Source organism: Chenopodium quinoa, unplaced genomic scaffold, assembly GCF_001683475.1.
Source record: "Chenopodium quinoa cultivar QQ74 unplaced genomic scaffold, ASM168347v1, whole genome shotgun sequence".
NCBI lineage: Eukaryota > Viridiplantae > Streptophyta > Magnoliopsida > Caryophyllales > Amaranthaceae > Chenopodium > Chenopodium quinoa.
This window is the reverse complement of record NW_018743033.1, coordinates 2,377,054-2,398,940: the sequence shown is the minus strand read 5'-3', so window position 1 is coordinate 2,398,940 and position 21,887 is coordinate 2,377,054. Positions and strand designations below refer to the sequence as shown.

Sequence of the window (21,887 nt, the reverse complement as noted above, 5' to 3'; positions counted from 1 at the left end):
ACAAATCTTCAGTATTGGTGTTTGGAAAATAAGAAAATTTGAGGGATTAATTGGAGGAAATTGACAAAAGATTTGTATAGTACGGGGATGAACGTTAGTTCGGTTCAAGAAGGCGACAGTTATATTCTACATATAAACCGCCTAATTTCAAAAAATTAACTCAGTTTCGATTTCTGGAAACAAATAATGAAATCCAATTGGGTTAGGTTTGGTGACTTAGCTTCCCTACTCCTTTGATGTATAGGAAGGTGAAGCAAAGGCAGTTGAACAACGAGATTTTGACCTTACGGAATGAGAATGATACCTGGGTGGAAGGTCAACAAGAGGTGGAGGATGTGATCCTGTCTTCAATCAAATGCATCTATAATCCAGTCATTCAAGACAGCCATGGGGAAGAGGTCGATCTATTATTAAGGCAAATGGAGATTCCTTCCCTCTCAACAGAAGATCGGAATTGGCTTGACAAGCCCTTCACAGATCAAGAAATAAAAAATGCGATGTTTAATATGCACAGGTCAAAATCGCCAGTGCCAGATGGGTTTATTGCCGACTTTTTCCATATCTACTGGAAAGATGTAGGGCAATTGGTGATAGACAGTGTCCACCAATTTTTAAAAACAGGAAACATGCTAAAGGAGCGGAATCAATCCCTTCTGGTGTTAATACCAAAGGTCAAGGTTCTAGAAATGGCTAATCATTTATGCAACACAGTGTATAAGTGCATATCGAAATGCCTCATCAATAGGATTAAGGTAATCCTCCCAAAACTTATCATTGGTTATCAACATGCTTTTATTCTAGGGAGATATATGGAAGAAAATGTTCTTCTAAGCCATGAACTTATGCATCTTATTAACTCAAGAAAAGGTTCGAACTACATTGCAGTTAAGATTGATATGTCAAAAGCATATGACAGAGTAGACTAGCTCTTTATCCTTAAAGTAATGTAGGCTTATGGGTTTTCGAATCACTGGATCAGAATGATTTCACAATGTATCTCAACGGTGAGTTTCAAGGCGGTCATTAACAGGAAAACCACATATCACTTCTTTCCTAACTGTGGTCTTCGCCAAGGGGATCCTTTATCCCCGTATCTGTGTATCTTCAGTATGGATATCCTCTCCAGAATGATGACCCTGGCAGAGGATATAAATCAATTCAAAGGTTTAAAAGTGTCAAGAAGATCTCTTTCGATTTCACACTTATTCTTCGCAGATGGTGCCATGCTTTTCTTTAGAGCAACTGAGGAATCATGTTTATGCATCGGAGACATTCTTCACAGGTTTAATAAAGCTTATGGCCAACAACTGAATCTCTAGAAGTCCTTTGTGAAATTCTCGCCAGGAGTCGACACTAGTACACGGTTATCTCTAAAAAGGATTCTGGCCATGGCTGAGACTGACAATATGGGGATTCATCTAGGAGCACCAATTGATATTCAAGGGAAGAAAAGCTCTTCGTTACAATTCCTGGTTGACAAGGTGTCATAAAAGGTTATCTCTTGGGCCTCCCTGCGTATATCCTAAGCAACAAAACTAATTCTAATCAACACAGTATTAGTAAGTATTTCGGCTCATGTCATGAAATGTCTGAAACTTCCGCAAAGCATTGCAAAAAAAATTAACTCCCTTATCATAAGGTTTTATTGGTCCAACAATGGGAATAAGGGTATGCACTGGGTGAGTAGAGCGACAATTGAACTCCTCAAGAGTATGGGAGGTCTAGGCATTCGAGGTACGTCAACTCTCAATGATGCCCTCCTGTTTAAATAAGGAACAAGGATGCACTTAAACCCACAGCTTTTTCTCTCAAGAGTGCATAGAGGTTTTCAACCTTGTGGGATATGTAATTTGACTAGGCCCTATAAGAGATTAGGGTGCTGTGTTCATTTTATGTAGTATTTTATCCCCGTCCCGTGGTCATAGTTAGGAGTATTTTTGGCTTTTTAGAGCCACTTTTATTACTAATATGTGTTTTCTAGTGTTTTCGTAGTTGTGGCATTATTTTACAGAAAATTGCAGAATTGGAGTATTTCCCCGTACTTAGTTTAGCCACCGCGAGCATTGGAGCGGGAACGCATTCCTATGATTGTATTCCGAAGCCCAGGACCGTATTTGATAAGTCAATCCGGTGATTAAGGGCTCGGTGAAGAGAAGAGGAGCTCGGGCATTGGATCCGTTAAGGAATGTATATTGGGCCAAGAAGTGCAAGCCCAAAGAATTTGAAGAAGAGTCCTTGCCCGAGCACTCACCCGATCGGGCAGGGCTTCGCCCAAAGGCGCGCCCGACTGGGCGAGGGAGATAGTAAAGGGCGAGCTTCGCCCGGACGTGCTCCCGACCGGGCGCGAGCGAAGCATTAGAGAGAAAAAAGGCGCGCCTGACCGGGCGCGTGTTTTCTTTAGGAATTTTTATTTGTTTTAGCTTTTTCTTTAATTAGTTTTAGGAGCTTAGTATAAATACCTTCGGTTGCTAAAATGGTAGTAGCACGTTTTTTAGACCGATGATTACGTTTTTCATTAGATTAATTTCCAGATTTTTACTTAAGCTTTGTTCTTGATACTCTTGTTCACTCTACATTCTTTGATTTATGCAATTCATCCTTTCCATTTAATTTGGTAACGATTACTTTCCTTTTTATTTTTAGTAATTTAATTGCTTTGGTTAATTATGTTTTGTTTAATTATTTTGTTTAGCTTAGATTTGATTATGAGTGAGTAGATTTATTTCTAGGGTTTGTGGGGATCCATGAATAATATGAAGGGGTAAATTATTATTGTTAATTGTTAATGATTGATTGATTTCCTATTGATTGATTTAATGCTATGCAATTAGATTTGACCAGATTTAATTGTATGAGTTATGCAATATTGATTCGAGATTCGAGAGATGAGAATTGATGTTTAGGCTTAGTTTCAATAGCATGTTAATCTATAAATGGTTAAGTCAAGATTCGAGAGATGCGATTTAATACCGGTAGATTAATTTTGTGATTATAATACGTAGCGAAAGCCCTTTATAATCTGATTAATTTATGCATTGATGATTGATTGTTATGTTTTACCCTAAAATATTATTTATTGGTGAACCTATACCCTAGGTCTATTATATATACCTAACTCTAACATAGCCTCATCAAAAGCTTCCTTCGCTGTGTGATATGCCCTAAAGATACAAAAAAAAAAAAACGTATAAGTAAGTAACAACGCAATTATAACAAACATGATTTGTAAGCCTAAAAATGTACTATACAAGTACCTTTGATAAGAATTTGACACCTCATAGTAGAAACGGAAAAATTTAATGCCAAGCCTAAAGGTGTCGGATGAATAGGCGAAAATTGAATCACTGCTATGGCCATTGCTTCCGACAACAAAATTTAATTGCAATTATTCACTTGTAATATGATAAAGAAAATTGAATGATATACAAAATAATATTAACCACAAAGTTAATGACAAACACTTCTGACTTCAAGGCTAATTACATAATTAGAAAACCACACATATAAGTAGTCTAATCATATTTCTAACAAATTGCTACTTCACCAATTTCTTCATTGCATTGATCATATCTGCAAAATTTAATGGTAGCTTTTTCCAATTAGATAAATTAATGGTAAAAGTCATGTCTCATCATGTGTATTTGGTCAAAGTGTAACATTTACTAAAACACGGGGGGAGTAGGATAAGTCTTTTAACTTACCCAATATATTATACGAAGTAATATAAATTTTGAATCTAGAAGACATAAATTGTGCACATTATGTTCATTTTATTACCGTACGAAAATGAGATGCGATAAACAAATTTTTGTCTATTTTAGAGATAAACTTATTTTTTGTAGATATGGTAAGAATGCACTTACACGTAGGGCTGAGCCAAACAACCCGAAAAATCGAAAACCCGAAATCCAATCCGTAACGTTCCGAAAATTAGGATACCCGATCTGATAACTATAACGGTTCGGGTATCAGTTTCGATAATTTGTTATCGGGTATGGTTATTGAGTATCATTTTAAAATTAACGGTTACCCAATCTAATCCGATAAGCAGTTTTTTTGTTTTTTTTCCTACTTAAATTTATTTTTCCAAAATCTAAACTCTTTACTTCACTTCATAATCACTTTATAATATCAATTATTAGTAATATTATTAATAATTTGGTCAAGATCATGTGGTATTTTTGTTAATTAGTATTAAATGATATCATAATGACTCCATTACTAAGTTTAATTATCATTATTGGATATCCTATTGGATACTCGATAACCGATCAGAAAATCTGGGTATTCAAAATTCGGGTTCCCGAACTTATCGGTTTGGTTTATGGATAGCACTTTTAATGATATTGGTTATCGATTACTTGAACCGTTAATACTAACGGTACGGGTACCTGTCTCATGCTCACCCCTACTTACACGTACTTCGCTGAAAAGGGAAAACGCTTTCCTAAATACTAACGGTACGGGTACCAGACGCTGTCAAAGCAACAAGTGCAGAAGGAGATTGAACGTTGGGAGAAACTCAAGGATGATGATTTCTTTTAAAGCTTCTGCTTTCTTCTTTAATGGCGGTAATTCTCTTTCCCCTTCTTTTCGAACTTTCTCTTCTTTCCAAGATCGTCAATTGTTTCTAAGTTCAGTTACAGAACAATCCAAATTAGGGTTTTCCGATCTCAAATCCCCCATTTTTCTATATAATCAAATGATTAATTTGCGCCCTCTTCCTTCTGTTATCTATTTCAATCAGTTATTTACTGCTATTGCCAAATTGAAACAACTTCAACCTCATTCCACCATTATCTCTCTCTTCAGGCAGCTTGAATAGTTGAATTGTATGGTATTAAATTCGATATGCATTCTATTGGTATTCTTGCTAATTGCTACTGTCATTTAGATCGTATCGGTTTCGGGTTTTCTCTTTTGGGTAAAAGACTTAAGCTTGGTTATCCCCTTAATTCTGTCATTTTTAACACCTTGATTAATGGTTATATCCACTCTGATAAGCTGCCCCAAGCTGCTGATTTGTTAAATAAAGTTGTCAAGCTTGGTTTCCAACCTTCCGTTGTTACCAGAAAATGCAATCTGAATAGGCAACAATGTGTCTGCTCTCGCTTTTCTAAAGAAAATGCAATCTGAATGTCGTTTTAAGCCTAACATTGTTGTATACAGCACAATTATCGACAGTCTTTGTACGGACAGGTTGTTACAAGAGGCCCTAGACCTGTTCTCGTCCATGAAAACTGAGAGCATTAAACCCCAATGTTGTCACTTACACTTCCTTGGTTCGAGGCCTCTACAATTCCGGCTGTGGAGATGAGGCTCAGCGTGTGTTGGCTGAGATGTTAGAGAGCAACATAGCACCGAATGTTCAGACCTACAGCATGCTGGTTGACATGTTTTGTAAAGATGGGTGTGTTGATCAAGCACAGTCCATTCTACACCATATGATTGAGTGCGGTGTGGCTCCAAATATCCTTAGTTATAGTGCAATTGATGGTTATTGTTTACGTGGTCAGATGGAAGATGCAGAGGACCTGCTTGATCTCATGGCTAATAATGGTTGTGAGCCTGATCTTTTAAGTTCCAATACTATGATTAATGGATATTGCGAGGCTAAAAACATTGACAAAGCCTAACCATATTCCATGAGATGTTTCAGAAAGGAATAACCCCTAATGTTATATCCCACAACACTCTTATGGATGAACTGTGCAAAGCCAATAGAATCCCAATTGCACATAAGTTGTTCAAGGAAATGTTGGCTGCGGAAATTACACCAGATGTTGTCACCTATGCCTCCTTGCTTGATAGCCTTTGCAAAAGTGCTCGGCTTGACGAGGCAGTGATGTTACTTGAAGATATGGAGGACAATGGTGTCAAGCCAGATATTGTCATCTATAGTATCCTAATAGACAACTTGTGTGAGGCTGGACAACTTGAAGATGCAGCAAAGTTCTTTTCAGATCTTGTAACAAAAGGTCTGCAACCTAATGTGAAAACATACAGTATACTGGTTAAAGGCTTCTGCAAGAAAGGGCTCATGAGTGAAGCTGCTCAAGTGTTGAGGATAATGGAGGAAAATGGTTGCCCCCCTAATGATCAAACCTATAATACGATAATCAGAGGTTATATACTCAATAATGAATTATCAAATGCATTCTACTATTGTGATCTTATGGTTGGAAAAGGGTTTGAAGCTGATGCAGACACTTTCTCATTTTTTGTTGGCCTCTTGTCTTCTGATAACTTCAGCGACTCAAACAAGGACCTGCTACAGAAGTTTATCAGCTGAATTTTTCAGTTAAAAAGTATGCAAAGATTTTGGACTTTGGATATTAGAGTGTTTTTCAAAGTGTTGTATCTATTAGTCTATCTGATATGCATTTTTGACAAACAAATTATGGTCGTACCTCATCGATTTTGCTATGTCGTCCATCAGGCCCTGATGGTGCAGTCAAAAGTTGTTGTGTTGAGCATTGTCACAACTCCTAAGGTTTGATGCCTCTTATCCTGTCTAAAATCATATGCATAATGACTTTATGTTTAACTTATAATGGTAAATGATCATTTTTAAGTTGCACATGTAGTTCTTTCTAGCTCTGTTATGACTAAGATGAGAACTACAGTATAAAATTGAAACTTTAAAAAACTTTGGCTTTGGTTTGTGAATTCTTTTGAACTACTTGTTTCTATATTAGTTAGCCTTGCATTAATGATAGAATAAAAAAGTTAGTTGGATTACTTTGATGGAAAGGAGGTGACTTGGTGAGTGAAGAAACGGGCAGGATTCGAATCGGATGCTGCAATATTTGTCTTGTGCTTAATTTATAATTAGGCTTGTAATCCAACTTTGATCATGATTTTCCTAAATTCGACTCAAATTCCTACTCAATTTTATTTTATTTTCTAAACAAAGCACTATTAAAATATATACATGTGTAAAGTTAAGTTCAACTAGTAAATACATATTATAAAATCAGAGATGTTTAAGATAGTATTCTCAATATTCTTTCTCAAACTAAGCTATATATTGTAATACAAATTGAATGTTTTAATGTTCCTTTCATCTACTATTCTCAAGCTATTGTAATATAAATTGAATGTTTGTCATGTTCCTTTCATGCATTTTTCTCAAGCTACTGTAATACGAAGTGAATGTTTCAAAGGTTCCTTTCATCATTCTCCGCCTTCCATAGTGTAAGGTTATCCCTCAAAAGATTCAGGATAACCTTGCTGTCTTTCGAGGAATCCTTGCCGCCTAAATCATCCAACGCTAACATAGCCTCTTCAAAAGCTTCCTTCGCCAACTGATATGCCCTAAAATATAAAAAATACGCACAAGTTACAATGAAATTATAACAAACATGATCATAGTGAAATTGTAAAATTATAAATTTATTATGTAAGTACCTTTGATAAGAATTTGAAACCTCGTAGTAGAAAACGGCAAAATTTAATGCCAAGCCTAAGCGTGTTGGATGTATAGGTGAAAATTGAACCATTGCTACGGCCATTGCTTCCTGATATACAAAATAATATTAACTACAAAGTTAATGACAAACACTTTTAACTTCAATTCGGCTAATCACATAATTAGAAAACCACACGTATAAGTAGTCTAGTCATTTTCTAACAAAAATGCAACATTAGTAATATTCGTATTCTATATACGAAGAAAGATAATTCTAAATATATAGGTGAGAATTTATATGAAAGGAAGATAAATTAAAACGGCACTTAGAAATATAGCAAATTAAAATTCATGAATTTAACTAAGTATACACAAAAAATTGCAAGAACAAAAAATGGAGTAATAGAAATAGAATCGAGCATTTATTTACCTTATATGTTTTTAAAGACTCTTCCGCCACTAATGATTTTGCATCACCAGTTTTGATTTCGGCCATATATCGGTAATGATCTGCTTTCCTGCATCACATAGCTCTCCGTTAATTAAACAAACCAATTCTTAACTTAAAGAAATAATGATCAAAGATATTAAAGAACACTAATACGGATGATAATCTTAAAAAAAAAAAAAAAATTTAAGATCAATCAATTGCTAAAAATACTTAATTAAGTTTAATACGAAGCAATATACAAAATACTTTTTAAAAAAATTTATACTCGCATCTTTAAGTAGAAGACGGAGGATTCAGTGCTAGACGCAAAAGGAAGGAGATGATCATCAATTAGAGTTATAACGTCGTAGCAAATGTTAGCAAGGTCCGACTCGACTATATTACGATAATCTTGAATACACTTCATGTACGTCTCATTTTTGTATATTGTATCTTCCTTCTGTTCAGTTGTTGAGAGAAGTTTCCATGATTCTCTCTTTGGCTCGGTAACTTTCTTGTACGCTGTTGAAAGGAGATTACGCTCTTCAGCAGTTAAATCAATGTTAAACTTCACCAATTTCTTCATTGCATCGATCATATCTGCAAAATTTAATATATGAAATCAATAGTTATATCTTAATAGTTTCATGCTTGACAACGTAACGCATAACTTACTGTACACGTGGTAGAGTATTATATCATAAATAATTAAATATCTTAAAACAACGATAATATTTTTAATTTAGTACGTAAAAGTGATATAAAGTTTTAATTGAGATGTATTAACAAGATTACACTTAATAAATTAATAATATTATTATCTTAACATACACTTTGAAATCAAAAAAAAATAGTCAAAGATAATGTAACATGGGTAGAACTTTGTGTTTTTGCAAAGAACGTAGAAGTAAATCAGAAGGAACTCAAATCCAAACTAAAATTGGAGCTTTTGGGAGTTGAAACTCCTACGTGAAAGAATTGAAAGTGATGAGGAAGAGCATACCATCATAGCGTTCGGCTTGGGCGGCTAGCTTAGCGAGGTAGATGATGTTGTAACGTTCGCTCGAAGAAGCCATGAGAGGATCGGAGAGATCAAGACTCAAGAGAATTAGCTACTCGTGAAGGTTTAGCGAGGGGTTGAATATTTTGAGGTAGTGTATGAGGAAGAATTGAAAAGTGAAAGAAAGGGCACGGTAATTCTAATATATATATAGCTATTTTTTCGTACAAAAATAATCTTGATTATTTACTTATCTTAGGAAAGTAGTCTACGTCTAGATAAGTTAGAGATTGTATTACTTGTAGGATACGTAGTCTTGTTGACTAGGTCATGTAGTTTTTAAATTAATCCTAAATATCTACAAGTATTATTTTTATTTTAGGAAACATGCTAAAGCCCAGGTTAAAATCTAAGATTAACGTTCTAAGTTAATCTACTCTTACAACTTTATACATTTATTTCTATGCCACTATTCTATTTCACTTTTATTATTTAGAAAATAAAAGAAAAACAATAAACTGTGAGAAAAGATATATTTTCATGTTTATTTCAGAGATAAACTTGGATTTCCCCCTTCAATAGTTCAATGTAATATACGATTTCAGTTTTTCATTTGAACTTAATTGACGTATGTATGTATTCTCATAGTACTTTTTGGAAAATTTCTGTTTAGTTGATATGTGTTTATTTTAGGTAAATTTTAATTAGAGCATGTTTGATACAATGTTTTTAAGAGTTGCAAGTGAAATTAATTAACCGTTTTTATTATCAAAACTATTATCATTACTTAAAGGCCGGATATCCATTACCACCTATTTGTTGCCTCTTTTCAGTATTATATATGGTAAGACGGATTTAGGATCTAAAATATAAACTAGACCATATCTTGATCTCTAAAAGCTTATTCATAAATTAACCTCATTTTAGAGTACTACAACAAAGAATAAAAAGAAAAGATTATAAATGGTTTTGATTTCGGAACCAATCATTGAATGGGCTCTGAGCATGAATGAAACCAACTTAGCCAAAGTATTTTACATTTAGTTAATTGCATCTTAAATACACCTTTATCCTAGCAATCCATTGAACAAGTATGGGCTTAGATGAGTCCTCTTAATCGAAAAAAAACATGTTTTTCTAAATACTTTCACTGATTTTCTTAACCATACGTAACATATATCCACTTGAAACACTTTAAGGGGTGAATTCACATACCTTTCCCTCGTTCTCAAAGGACCTAACTCGCTAATTCGAAACAAGTTATCTGTGAGAGATTCCGATCTAGTAATTAATAAAGTCTTTTTTTTTTTTTTGAGAGGGTAGTTAATAGAGTCTTTCTCCTTGGCTAAAAAAAAAAAACGTAATGTTAATTAATTGTACACGGTCAACCTGCGAATGAAATGCCATCAACGAGTCAACGACCCAACGATCCACAAATTATCCTGCTAAAAAATCCAACTTCAACGCCCTAAATCTATCCACTACTATATCTCCATTAACACCAAAAAACTCAACTCCTCTTCCTTTGCACTTACCCCACCAAATCCGCTTCTTTCAAGAGAGAGAAAAACCCAGAATTATCCAACATTATGGCTGCAAATTAAACCCACCCATTTTTTAATCTTTCCATTTCATAACCCATTTCCATAAAGTATGGGCATTTCGTATTTTCAACGAAATCCCATTTTTTTATGATTAAAAATGAATTAATTTCTATTAGAATATTCGATTATTATCTATTCTTGGATACCCAACAAAAATTAAAATTAAAGATTGATTTTTGAAGACAGATTATATACATGGCAGCATCACCTTCAGCATCAGCTGCTGCTGCGTCGGTGAGTTTATTATACGCGCGCAACAATTGTGTTAGTTCTCCTGTTTTCTCTCTTAAACTTGGTGGTGGTTCTCTTCCTTCTTCATCATCTTCATCGTTGTCGTCTTCGTCATCGTCGTCTTCTTCGCATTTTTGTTCGTCGAATAGTTCATGTAATTTCTCTGGTAATTTTTTAATTTATTTTTGTAATATATTGTTATTTTTATTGAATATTTTATTTGGGATTTTTTGTTTTGTTGCTTATATTATTGAATTTGAGTTTGCAATTGAGTGATTATTTTATGTGTTATTCTATTGGTAGGTTGGTTTCTGGGTTTTGGGCAAATGTTGGAATTGTAAACTGTAGGTAGAAAAATGAAAAGGGGGGGGGGGTGTTGATTGAACAAATTTTGATGGAATTGAGGAGGGGAATTAAATTTCGGGTTTCAGTTCATTTTTGAGAAATAGGAATTACAGTTGCTTGAATTGTAGAAACTTATGAATTATGATTGCCATTGTTGGAGTTTATGGTGAGAGACTTTTGATTGAAGTATTTGTGACAACTTGTTGGATTAGAATTTTGGGTATAGAGATGCTAAGAATTATTGGTCATATTCTCAAAGCTGGTTGATCTTCATTTATCTCTTATTCTGTGAGGGCAGCTGCTAGTGCTCCTGCTTTTCGAAGCTTTTGCCGGTGATTGAGGAAAGCACGAGGTTATTAGTATAGATAGAATATGAGAGGAGTATTAAAAGAACATGGGGTAGGTATTGTGTTAGTTGTCTTTTAAATGGTATGTTATTTTATGTTTGTGTATTTAGAAAGGTTAAGGGTGGATTAAAAAAGTGGAATTTAGAGAGCATAATTTGATGGTTGGCAGTTTGCAGTATGAAGTTAACTAGTTAATAAATATATGTGGAGAAATCAGTGGGATATGTTCGTATATATAATATATGGAATTACTGAAGAAGTTAGTATCATGCATATTCTATTGTAATAATGGCATGTGGGTTTAAGGTTTGTAGCTTTGTGTGTGATACTTTCTCTTTTGTTCCACTGAAGGAGAAGATTTTATTTTTATACATGAACTGTACAAAGAAGATGATGAGTGTTATGGAATGACATATAATAGGTTCTTATTTGAATATGAAGACACTGTTTAATGTCTCTGGTTTCTTAGAATTTGTTGTGTAAGAGATTGCTAGAGAGTGATCTCCATAGCTAGAGAGTGATCTCCTTGTCTTTCTTTGCCGGTCCTTTATGCTTAGAAAGAAGTTGTTTTAACAAGGGGGCTGAGGCCCGGTATAGGTTTGTTCATTAGTAGATCAAGTAATTCATTCTTATCATGTATAGTTGGTTCAAATGTTCTCAGTTGCCTATTTCCTCATTGTTTGTTTTGTACAAATTGTGTTCCCTCCAAGACATTATGTGTCGAACCCTTTGTTTTTTTCTTCTTAATTTAGTCTAATGGATGTTGTCTATAGTAGTAACTTGAGAAATTGGAAACTTTTCTGGGTTGCAGTTGCTTGGAGAAGCAGAGTTTGGGTTGTCTCTTTGGTGCTTAAGATGTGACTTTTTATGTTGGCAGAATGAGAGGCAAAGGGGGAAGGCTGCTGCCAAAGGTGGTATTTTCAAGAGATTTTTATGAAGAAACTGTTGATTGTACAATTCTGCCCTTGTGGTAGTGGAGTGTGAATTGTGCAGTATGCATCTAACCCTTAACTAATGGATGCCAACTAGCTTTGTTGGTTAAAGTATGGGGGTGTGGTTCTCAAGACCTAGGGTTGAACTCCACTAACATCATTTTCCTTTTGTGATTCTCTCTATACCAAATTAGAAATCTAGCCTTTGTTAAGTATCGGATTACTTTTTTGTAGTGGATTTTATCTCATGTATGAGGGAGAAGCGTCATATGTTTTATGTATTACTATCTTGCTATGAAAGATTTTTGCAGGAGTGATGCATTTCCACTGAGTAAAAAGGGGAAGATAAAGCATATTTTGATCCAGTTAGATCCTTGTTATGCTTGATCTTCTTCGGATTCTTTAGCTCTCTAGTCTTTATATTTTTAAACTTGGGATGTTGATATTGGTTTCACTATTTTTTGTAATGATGTGCACTCCAATTAAGAGAGAGTAGCAGATATTGATGATAATACTGATGACTGTAAATCTGTAATGGAAGCTCAGAAATTACTGTTAAATCAAATCAACACAGTATTTTCGTTGATGATGCTATCATTTATTTTTGCTATAAGGAGATATGAAGAGCATTAATTTTTAAGTGCATTGTCTTGATGACAACTATTACAATATTGAAATTTCTTGAAGGATCGATTTTGCATGTTTTTATCTGTATCTAAATGCTGGAATTGCTTATCTTAGAAAATAATGAAGTAGAAATTAACTGTAAATCTGTAATACACCTTATCCTCTTTATCTCCTTGGTCTTTCAAAGCTTTGGCTTATTGATCAAGATTCTGTTTTCAGGGGTGAATGATTGCTGGCAAAATCAAAGGTTTGAGTCTCATGCAATGAGTACTACAGCTGTAAATAAACCGTCTTCAACAGTCAATGGAGAACTCGGGCCTGATCATCTTCTTGTACTTGTCCATGGCATCATGGCTAGGTATATGTTATTGGATTCTTTTAAATATTTTAGGAGGTTTAAACTTTGCGGTCTTGACTTTTTCTGCTCAATTTTTTTCTCAGTATGTGACTCTAATTCTACTGTCTCAATGATCAAGAAGTTCATGCTTAGATAAATAGTTTTACTTTTATCCTTGTGGTGCGGCTTAGCAATCAAGAATGTTAATCTGTTCCTTAATTAAGTTTCTTAGAACTACAAATTTGTTATTATTGTGGGAATTTGTGTTTGTATATGATTCATGCCAAAATTTTAGCTACCAACCCCTTAGGATGACATTTTACTTTTGTTCTTAGAACAGCCCAAGTGATTGGACATATTTTGAAGCGGAATTGAAGAAGCGATTGGGAAGAAATTTCTTGATTTATGGTGTGTTTTATCTACTTCTCTTACCTTGTATGCCACTTTATAATTTTTTTTTTTTTTTTTTTTTTTTTTGGGTTGCAATCTACTTTATTGTGAACTGTGAAGAGCCTCTTAAATCTTTACCCTCTAGTTTTGGGATGATTGCTAAAATTGCATCTTTGCTAGGTGTATTGCAGGTACAACTTTAATTAGGTATAGCAGAATTCTTATGTTTGATTTACCCTCCTGCACTGCTTGACCTTATGTTTATATAATTTCTATGTTGGGATTTACGAAGTAATATGTTTTAAAGTACTAGAAGGATCTGCTAGGATGCAAATATGAAGAGAATTACTTTAATTAGAATGTGATGTGCCACTTCAGTTTTGTCAAAGAATATTAAGTAGTTGTTTGCTGTAAAAAAAAAAAAAAACATGCTTTGTGCTTCTGTAATACCCTAGTCGCTTCAGTGTTATCATCCTTTGTCCAACTTGTTCTCTGATTTTATTTTGCGCTATTTTATGGAGCAATCTTTGATATTTAAATTTTCATTTAAATAAATCCCTGATAATTTTTATAGGTGCTGTGGTCAAACAGTTTGTTTTTCTGGAGCCCATTTATTATTATTCATTATTCTTAGTTTGGATGCTTAAAGTGCTTTCTCTTTCTAATATTTTCAGCAAGTTCATCAAATACCTTCACTAAAACCTTTGGCGGTATTGACGGGGCTGGGAAACGTTTGGCTGAGGAGGTGAGCTTTGAATACATCTCTTGCTATGTTTGTAGCTTTACATAAATATTTTCCTTGAAACTAGTTCATTATGCTTAACAGGTCAGACAAATTGTACACAGGACAGAGAGTCTAAAGAAAATTTCCTTTTTAGCCCATTCTCTTGGTGGCTTGTTTGCTCGATATGCTGTTGCTGTCCTTTACACACCAAATAACTTGGGTGATGGAGATCTAAATGATGCTTCAATAGCAGGCCGCTCAACAAAGCATGGTTTGGTTGCTGGACTGGAACCTATCAATTTTATTACACTAGCTAGTCCACATCTTGGAGTAAGAGGGAGGAATCAGGTCAGTCCTCCCCTTGAAAGCTAGCAATTTTTGTGACTCTGTTTTGTACCATATGTTCATGTTTTCGATAGTTCTTTAACAGCTTATGCTATAGTTCGTTTTACTGGATAGATTCGATTTCATGTGAAGGCTGAATGTGGCAAGCATGTCATTAAGCAAGTTGCTTATGCTATAGGGACATTGCTTGCCTTGGTCAGTTGTCATAGATATTGAATTGGAAAACAAATGTTAATTGCATAAAAGAGTCTTTGATACACTATCATATTGTTATAAATTGCTTGTCGTTTTTTATTGTAAGGGGGTGAGGGAGCAAAGCACAAATCTCATATCTGCAATGGCAGAGATGTTTTCCATACTTTATTGGAAGACACTGATTGCTTTGGTTCTTTTCCATGAATAGGAGGCAGAGGATACATGATGTGTGTGTGTGAGATTAATTTTTATAAGCTTTATTTAATACGAAATTATCTTTATTATTATTGTTGTTGTTGTTGTTGTTAATGACTTTTGAGCTCTTTAGGGATCAGTGTGGCTAGTATGATAAATTTCATAATAAATTTGCCTTATGGACCATTCATCTGACATATGACTCTTTTAGTCTAGAAGAGGTCTGTAGAGGCCCTCTCAGACAGCCAAAACTACACCTCTCCTAGAGATTACCAATCAGAAGTAGACTTATATACTGTCTTAAGCTGTAAAGGCCTTCTCAGATAATCCAAATGCACCTTTCTTCAAGATTACCGACCAGCTAGAGAGTTAAATATTGTCTTAAAATTGCGTATGTGATTACTCAGAAACGTGAAGACAAACGGAAGAAAAATGAAAAAAATAAAAACATTTAATGGTATACCTTTATTAGAAACTATTGGTCAGCATCACTCCAAGAGACTTAAAGATGCATATGTGATGAATCAGGTACGTGAAGGCTGATGGGAAGAAACCTGAAAAAAAGAGTAAAAATGCATATGTGGTGAACAACCTTTGCATTTAAAAAGTATTCTAGATTATGTGTTAGCAATGACCAGTATATACACAGGAGTGATGGTTTTAAAAAAAAAAAAAGAAAAATAAGAGAGAAGTACAGCTGGAATAACCAAAGGCAAGTGTTTTGAAGAAAACTGAAACCAAGGAAGCATATGTCAGTAATATATTAACATATGAATAGACATGTGAATTTGAATTGTTTTCATATAGTACATTTCCGTTCTTTTTTCATATTGTACATTTCTGTAGTTGTTTTCATATACCCTGTACCAAAACCACTGCTTGTTCAGAAATTTATATTGAATTCTAGGTGTTATCTTGGATACATTTTAATTAAGTCCATGTAAAAGATTGTGTTGTGGTCCTAAGTCCTTGTATAGGTCTTCGTGTAAAGCATTCACCTGCTCTTTGTATGTTATCTTGCTTGGCTTTGTTAATTCGACATAATTGATTTGCAATCTGATAATATACCGTTGAATGGAAACATGCCCCCAAAAATTCATGATTTCTAATCTGCTCTTAACATGTGAGTTTTGGTGTTAATTAATGTTTCCCTTTTTACCTGCACTGTAAGTAATGGTGGTGTGAATAATAAGTGCTGCAGATGCTAACAGTTCTATTAACTGACTATCTGATCATGTTATACTTATTATATGTCGTTGAAATTGAACTCTGTGGTTCTCTTATTATTTATTTCAGCTGCCATTCCTTTTGGGACTTCATTTCTTGGAGAAACTTGCCCCATCCTTTGCATCAGTTTTTGTTGGTCGAACTGGTAGTCAGCTCTTTCTTACTGATGGTAAACCAAATAGACCCCCACTTCTTCTGAAGATGGCAACAGATTGTGAAGACTGTAAATTTATGTAAGTTAAAATGCTGGAAGAATTCCATGCAACTATTGTGATTTATTCTATACTTTATATTTGGACATGAGATGACAAATCATGATTAAAACATTGAAATTGACTAGATTTGACAACAAAAGCAACTAATGTGTCCTATTATTTGATGCTTTAACACCTTTATATTTACATGTTTAATTCAAGTACAATATGATTCAAGTACTATTTTTGGTTTAATAATTTAAAGAGAAGATAATGAGGACAATAATTTATTGTAACTGCTCCAATATGAGTCAATTCCTCCTTTTATACACACGGCTATGGTAGAATGGGGGGAGGGGTAAAGAGAAAACCTGAGATTAATCTTAAAAAAAAAGGCTTAATGTGAAAAAAAAAAAAAAAATTAATAAATTCTGAAGTTTTATATATATTGATTTAATTTTTTTTGATATTGGGGGACTATTAGCTACTTTATTTTTGTAAGTGAGAAAATAAGAGTTAGAAAAATTCTTGAACAAGGTTATGAATTTGTCCTTAAATATTCTATGGTATTCCCCCCTCCTCCCTGTCTTGCAGGTTTTGCTTTACATTCTAATGCTTGAAATCAAAATTATTCCTTTTCAAGGGGGAATTAATATGTCAATGAAATTTCCAATTATGATCTCTATATTTCTTGTGTACTAAGGCAATTTTTTTTTTTTTTTTTTTTTTTTTTGTAAATATTTTTTTTAAAAAAATTGTTGATCTTGCCTTTTGTCAAACTATGCAATATCTTTCTAACTTCCTTCCATCTATCTTGCAGATCTGCCCTTGGTGCATTTAAATGTCGCATTCTATATGCAAATGTGTCTTTTGATCGTATCCTACTACAAGTATTTTATAAAATTATTAAACTGTGCTGTCTCTCTTTCTTTGATAAGGAAAATTTCCTTAACGTTTTCTAGATATGGTTGGCTGGCGCACATCTTCAGTTAGGAGAGAAGATGAACTTCCCAAGGTAATTTAATGTGTTTATTTCTTTCTTGACTCTTGCATGTGATCTTGTCATGACTTGCAAACCTGGAAATTACGATGTTGTTTATATAGCTGCTAAACTTTGGCGTTTAGCCTGGAAGTTTGCAACTATTATGGTATATGTATCAGGAACTTGGGTAGAAGATTTTTTTTTTTCTTTTTGTCGCTCTATTCGCCTCTGCAACATTTAATTCTGTGACTTAATGTTCTGTGCTTCTGTCTATTAGATTGTAATTGCCAGAGATCAATATATCTATTGATTTTGTGAACAGGGAAAGTATGTAAATGGAACCTGACATAGTGTTTGAACCTTGGATAAGATGTTGACCAATTGTTTAACCATATACAACCAATGCTCAAATATGGGATGCAATTAGTACAGGGGATTTTTGTTATCACCCCTCTTTATTCAAGTCACATCTGTGCTTAAATGGTATCCTATTTTATTGGTTCTTTAAAGTCTTTGAAGTCGTACATGTAAAAAAAAATATTGTAGTTGCTATTGTCAAAAATTGTAAACCATAATTAATCAACATTTAGCTAACTGTTTTAGTTGCTTTTAGCTGCTCATAGAAAATAATTGAAATTTGGGAAGAGCTTTTCTGGAGGAACCTTTCTTTTTCGTTTTTATTTTTTTAATGGTTCTTTCCATTTGTTTACTTACAAGAGAGATGATACGCTCAACTTATTTTGGTCAGTGAGATGTGTAGATTGAGGAAATCCTTTTACGTATCCAGTTAGTCTTTCACTTAACATCTAGCTGCTTGCTTGTATACATTGTCCTTTTCCCCTGGTTCAACCTCGGTGTACTGTTATTCCTTTTCCAGCCTCCTCAGCGATCTTTGGATGGTTACAAGCATGTTGTAGATGTTGAGTATTGTCCCCCAGTTTCGTCTGAGGGTCCCCAATTTGCTCCAGAAGTTGCCAAAGCAAAGGAGGCTGCACAGACTGAACCTAGCACTCAAAATACTGTTGAATACCATGAACTTGTGGAAGGTAAATCAGTGGAAATTATATTTTCTTGAAAGGAGTAAATTAAATAATCTTTCATTGAATGAATTGTATTCATTGATGAAAATTTTCTTATTGGATTATGCATTCATAGTTGTAACTGTTTGTGTACGTTAATATGTATGAGTAGTCTGTTTGTCTGTGCAGAGGAAATGGTACGTGGCTTACAGAGAGTGGGATGGAAGAAAGTTGATGTCAGCTTTCATTCTGCAGTGTGGCCCTTCTTTGCTCATAACAATATACATGTACTAGCATCAATTACTTCAATTCTGATCATGTATGTTTGGTGACCAATTCCTATTTCTGCTGTGTTACAATTTCCTATTGTTTTGTTCAGGTAAAAAACGAATGGTTTCATAATGCTGGTACTGGTGTTGTAAAACATGTTGCTGACAGCCTGAAGCAGCAAGAATCTTCATATCTCACTGCCAACTTATAATACCGAGAATTGTAAGTACCCTAAGTGCCCTTCAAAGCCGACTCAAGACCAATATAGTGGGAATGTGGGATTTCTTACTTTACCCGTATGGATTCTAATTAGAAGTAGGTCTATGTAGACTTGCATACCAAGCAAAGCTTGGTGGAGTTGGTGGAGAACTCACCTTGTGACTTTGAGGTCACGAGTTTTCGAGTCCCACTAACTACAAAATGCTTGGGAGTAGGAGATTCCCTTACCTCCCCCTCTACTCTCAAGCGATGACCTGCGGAGCTGGCCGGCTAAACCTATGAGAGGTGCCGGTTAAGTAGGGTCCTTCATCTTATCTTAAAAATAAAATAAATGTAGACTTGCATCCTTTGCATTTAGCTTGTTGGCTACTAGGCCTACTACATCTGTGTAAATTGCAGAGTTGCAGGGTGAGGTTCATGGTATTCGATGGACATTGTCTCCATCTTGTCTCTGGTTCTAATCACACCTCTAATCACAACCGAGTATTGGACATATGCTAATTTGGTGCTACTCTTGCTCTAATCTATGTGATTTTCCTTCTTGAGTGGGCTGTTATGTGCATTTGTAATTTTTTGTGGTTATGTCACTGTTTGCATTCAACCATATGATGAAATCTACCATTTGTATCACAAACCTATTATGAGATAATTTCTTTCCATAAGCCTGTGAATGGCTGGCTGTTAGGAAAAATTTAGTACAGAACATGAGCTATTCAAGTAACTAGCACTCTCTTGCTCTTGCAGTTCAAAGTGTGCAGTAACACGTGTGCTACGGTGCTAGCTTTTTAACATCTTTTGAGCCTAAAATGAAGAATGGAGTTAAGCGATTCTTATATAATCGAGATTGAAATGTACCTATACGATTGATGTAAAATCCTCTGGGAAATATAGGAAGAATGCTTGGTTATGTCTTCCCCTCTCCCAATATATTCTTATCCACATTTTCCTTCGTCGTGGAATGCCTACTTGTGATACAATTATTTGATTGCCTTGATTAGGCAATTGTGAACTCTCGATGTAAATTGTTTATTACTGGTTGACATTTATGTAAAGGCTGTACTATTTTAGCTCAATTGGAAGTCGATTGCCATTTAATGATGATTGTGTTCTTTTTAATTGAATTTTCTTTTGAATAATTTTAATAAATGTATTAGGTATTGATTACAGGAAAAAAAAAACAATAAAAATCCTTTGATGTTCCCATATTTTGAACAACTTTTTACACCCTTTGGATAATCTTTACTACATCACTGAACATCCGCTAGGGTTATCATCATTGAACATGATGAATGCATCATCGCCATTATCGACTAAAGGAAGAGGATCAGAAGTACGTTCATGGACGATGTTACCATTCTTGTGGTGTGAGGTAGGATTAGGCCGGTAAATGAATGACCTGTGTTGTTCATAGAACTTATTGAAATCTTGAAATTGAGGATTATAAGGCATTGTCCATGGCTCAGCTCTAAGTCCTGTTTTCATGATCGCTTTATGTATTTTCTTTTGTTCAGCCCACCCTGTGACAGTCACTTTTTGCATAGGTATGTCGATTTCAACATTGTTAACTCCTGAAATTTTCGAATACCATTTAAAAAAAAAATGTACTGTAGTATATATTATTCGGTATGTTATGGCTGCAGTTTACATTTTGTTAAGTAAAAGTATAAAAAAAAAAAAAAAAAAAAAAAAAAAAAAAGCAAAAGTAGTTTAAGGGAGGGATCATACCATCTAGCTTAAAGAGAACTTTCCTCAATTTGTTCTCGCATCCTGAGCAATCAATACCAACGCGAAACTCCACGATCTGATGTAAAAGAGATAAAAGAACACATGTTTTACAAAGAGGTTTATAAGAACATGCATCAATGCATGAAAGTCTAGTCAAATACAAGCTCAAGTTCATGCATGCTAAAACTAAAAGGTGATAGATAAGATAATCCTCCAATAATCTATTAATCAAACACCTTCTATTTCTTCAATATGGAACAACTACTTCGTATTTAAACTTACTCGTGGGTTATTTTTAACAAATTCTTTACTAATAGACTCTGGAATTCATTTCTTGGTAGCAAAAGTTATTTTGTAGAGTTAGAAATATATAGGTTCATATGTTTAACCACACAACTAAAACAAGCCTACTACACGAATATGAGAGACGAAAAAAAGGTGAGAGAAAGGCAATTTGAACTTACCGATGACATTTGCACGTCTACCAAATCAAGTTTCAACTCAAGTATGATTTTTCAGAAGCAAGTTATTTGAGTAATGCATAAGAAAGCATATATAAGCTTATATAGTAGTACATTACATGACATTTTCACACATTTCTTCCTAGAACAAGAAAATGACGTAGTTAATAGCTAATATATAACACTCGTAATGTCGTAATACCGACCAAAAATATAAGATCATTTAGATAAGTAGTATCCCTGTCATTTATTTTTCTTTTTCTGGAAGCTAGTATCAGTATCATGATTTATTTAATTTTATGTTTGTTTTCAAATAACAAGTTGAAGTTATAGTAGCCTTATTGGAAATTACATGGAAAAAGTGCTATAGACTTTGAACAAGTTTAGTCAAGCAATTAAGCTAGAAAGTCAAATCTTGCCAAAAGTTTAAATTAGTAATGTAGTCTGTGACATTTTAATTTCTTTTCTTATTATTCTTCTTAGAATTGACACGTTAATATGATAATTATTAACATTAAATATCTTATTTATAAATTATAAAAAAGTTAATATTATGAAGATATATATTTTAACACAAATCCAGTGTCATTTTGCATAATATAAAAAAAAAAGGAAATAATGGTGAAATTTACATATGTGAATATGTTAATAGAAGGCGGTAATGCAACGATTGTTGT

At 34.1% G+C, this 21,887-nt stretch overlaps 3 protein-coding genes and 1 pseudogene across 5 annotated transcripts; 2 read left to right on the top strand and 2 right to left on the bottom strand.

Annotated features, from left to right (window-relative positions):
- Positions 1-4,460: 4,460 nt before the first annotated feature.
- LOC110730592 lies at positions 4,461-6,580 on the top strand (annotated as a pseudogene).
- A 403-nt stretch (positions 6,581-6,983) lies between these two features.
- LOC110730476 (14-3-3 protein 9-like) lies at positions 6,984-9,128 on the bottom strand. Its single transcript, XM_021910272.1, has 5 exons — positions 8,845-9,128; positions 8,132-8,441; positions 7,842-7,929; positions 7,411-7,520; positions 6,984-7,317 (listed from the first exon to the last, which is right to left on the bottom strand). The coding sequence occupies exons 1-5, from the start codon at positions 8,915-8,917 to the stop codon at positions 7,161-7,163; spliced, it is 738 nt and encodes a 245-aa protein (XP_021765964.1). The 5' UTR covers positions 8,918-9,128; the 3' UTR covers positions 6,984-7,160.
- Positions 9,129-10,178: 1,050 nt separating this feature from the next.
- LOC110730590 lies at positions 10,179-20,097 on the top strand. Of its 3 annotated transcripts, none has more exons than XR_002513102.1 (12): positions 10,179-10,842; positions 13,147-13,285; positions 13,605-13,672; positions 14,329-14,399; positions 14,481-14,726; positions 16,410-16,573; positions 17,355-17,410; positions 17,497-17,549; positions 18,394-18,562; positions 18,708-18,822; positions 18,915-19,027; positions 19,769-20,097. XR_002513102.1 is itself a non-coding variant. In XM_021910413.1 (12 exons), the coding sequence occupies exons 1-11, from the start codon at positions 10,641-10,643 to the stop codon at positions 19,014-19,016; spliced, it is 1,356 nt and encodes a 451-aa protein (XP_021766105.1). In that variant the 5' UTR covers positions 10,182-10,640; the 3' UTR covers positions 19,017-19,027; positions 19,769-20,097. The 3 variants fall into 3 exon arrangements, 2 of the variants coding, with proteins under 2 accessions (XP_021766105.1, XP_021766104.1); XM_021910413.1 differs by having other exon boundaries at positions 10,182-10,830; positions 18,725-18,822; XM_021910412.1 differs by having other exon boundaries at positions 10,183-10,842; positions 18,725-18,822.
- Positions 20,098-20,215: 118 nt separating this feature from the next.
- LOC110730591 (heavy metal-associated isoprenylated plant protein 45-like) lies at positions 20,216-21,275 on the bottom strand. The gene is made up of 3 exons (XM_021910414.1): positions 21,214-21,275; positions 20,750-20,825; positions 20,216-20,592 (listed from the first exon to the last, which is right to left on the bottom strand). The coding sequence occupies exons 1-3, from the start codon at positions 21,220-21,222 to the stop codon at positions 20,267-20,269; spliced, it is 411 nt and encodes a 136-aa protein (XP_021766106.1). The 5' UTR covers positions 21,223-21,275; the 3' UTR covers positions 20,216-20,266.
- Between the last annotated feature and the right edge of the window lie 612 nt (positions 21,276-21,887).

Excerpts from the sequence above, each read along its gene's own strand:
- LOC110730476 (XM_021910272.1), bottom strand. The coding sequence starts at position 8,917 with ATGGCTTCTTCGAGCGAACGTTACAACATCATCTACCTCGCTAAGCTA. Across the intron at positions 7,930-8,131 it reads TCCGTCTTCTACTTAAAGAT|GAAAGCAGATCATTACCGAT; the intron begins GCGAGTATAAAT and ends TATGTGATGCAG. Across the intron at positions 7,318-7,410 it reads GTTTCAAATTCTTATCAAAG|GGCATATCAGTTGGCGAAGG; the intron begins GTACTTACATAA and ends TTTATATTTTAG.
- LOC110730590 (XM_021910412.1), top strand. The coding sequence starts at position 10,641 with ATGGCAGCATCACCTTCAGCATCAGCTGCTGCTGCGTCGGTGAGTTTA. Across the intron at positions 10,843-13,146 it reads TAGTTCATGTAATTTCTCTG|GGGTGAATGATTGCTGGCAA; the intron begins GTAATTTTTTAA and ends TTCTGTTTTCAG. Across the intron at positions 14,400-14,480 it reads GGAAACGTTTGGCTGAGGAG|GTCAGACAAATTGTACACAG; the intron begins GTGAGCTTTGAA and ends TATGCTTAACAG.
- LOC110730591 (XM_021910414.1), bottom strand. Across the intron at positions 20,593-20,749 it reads AGTTCTCTTTAAGCTAGATG|GAGTTAACAATGTTGAAATC; the intron begins GTATGATCCCTC and ends CGAAAATTTCAG.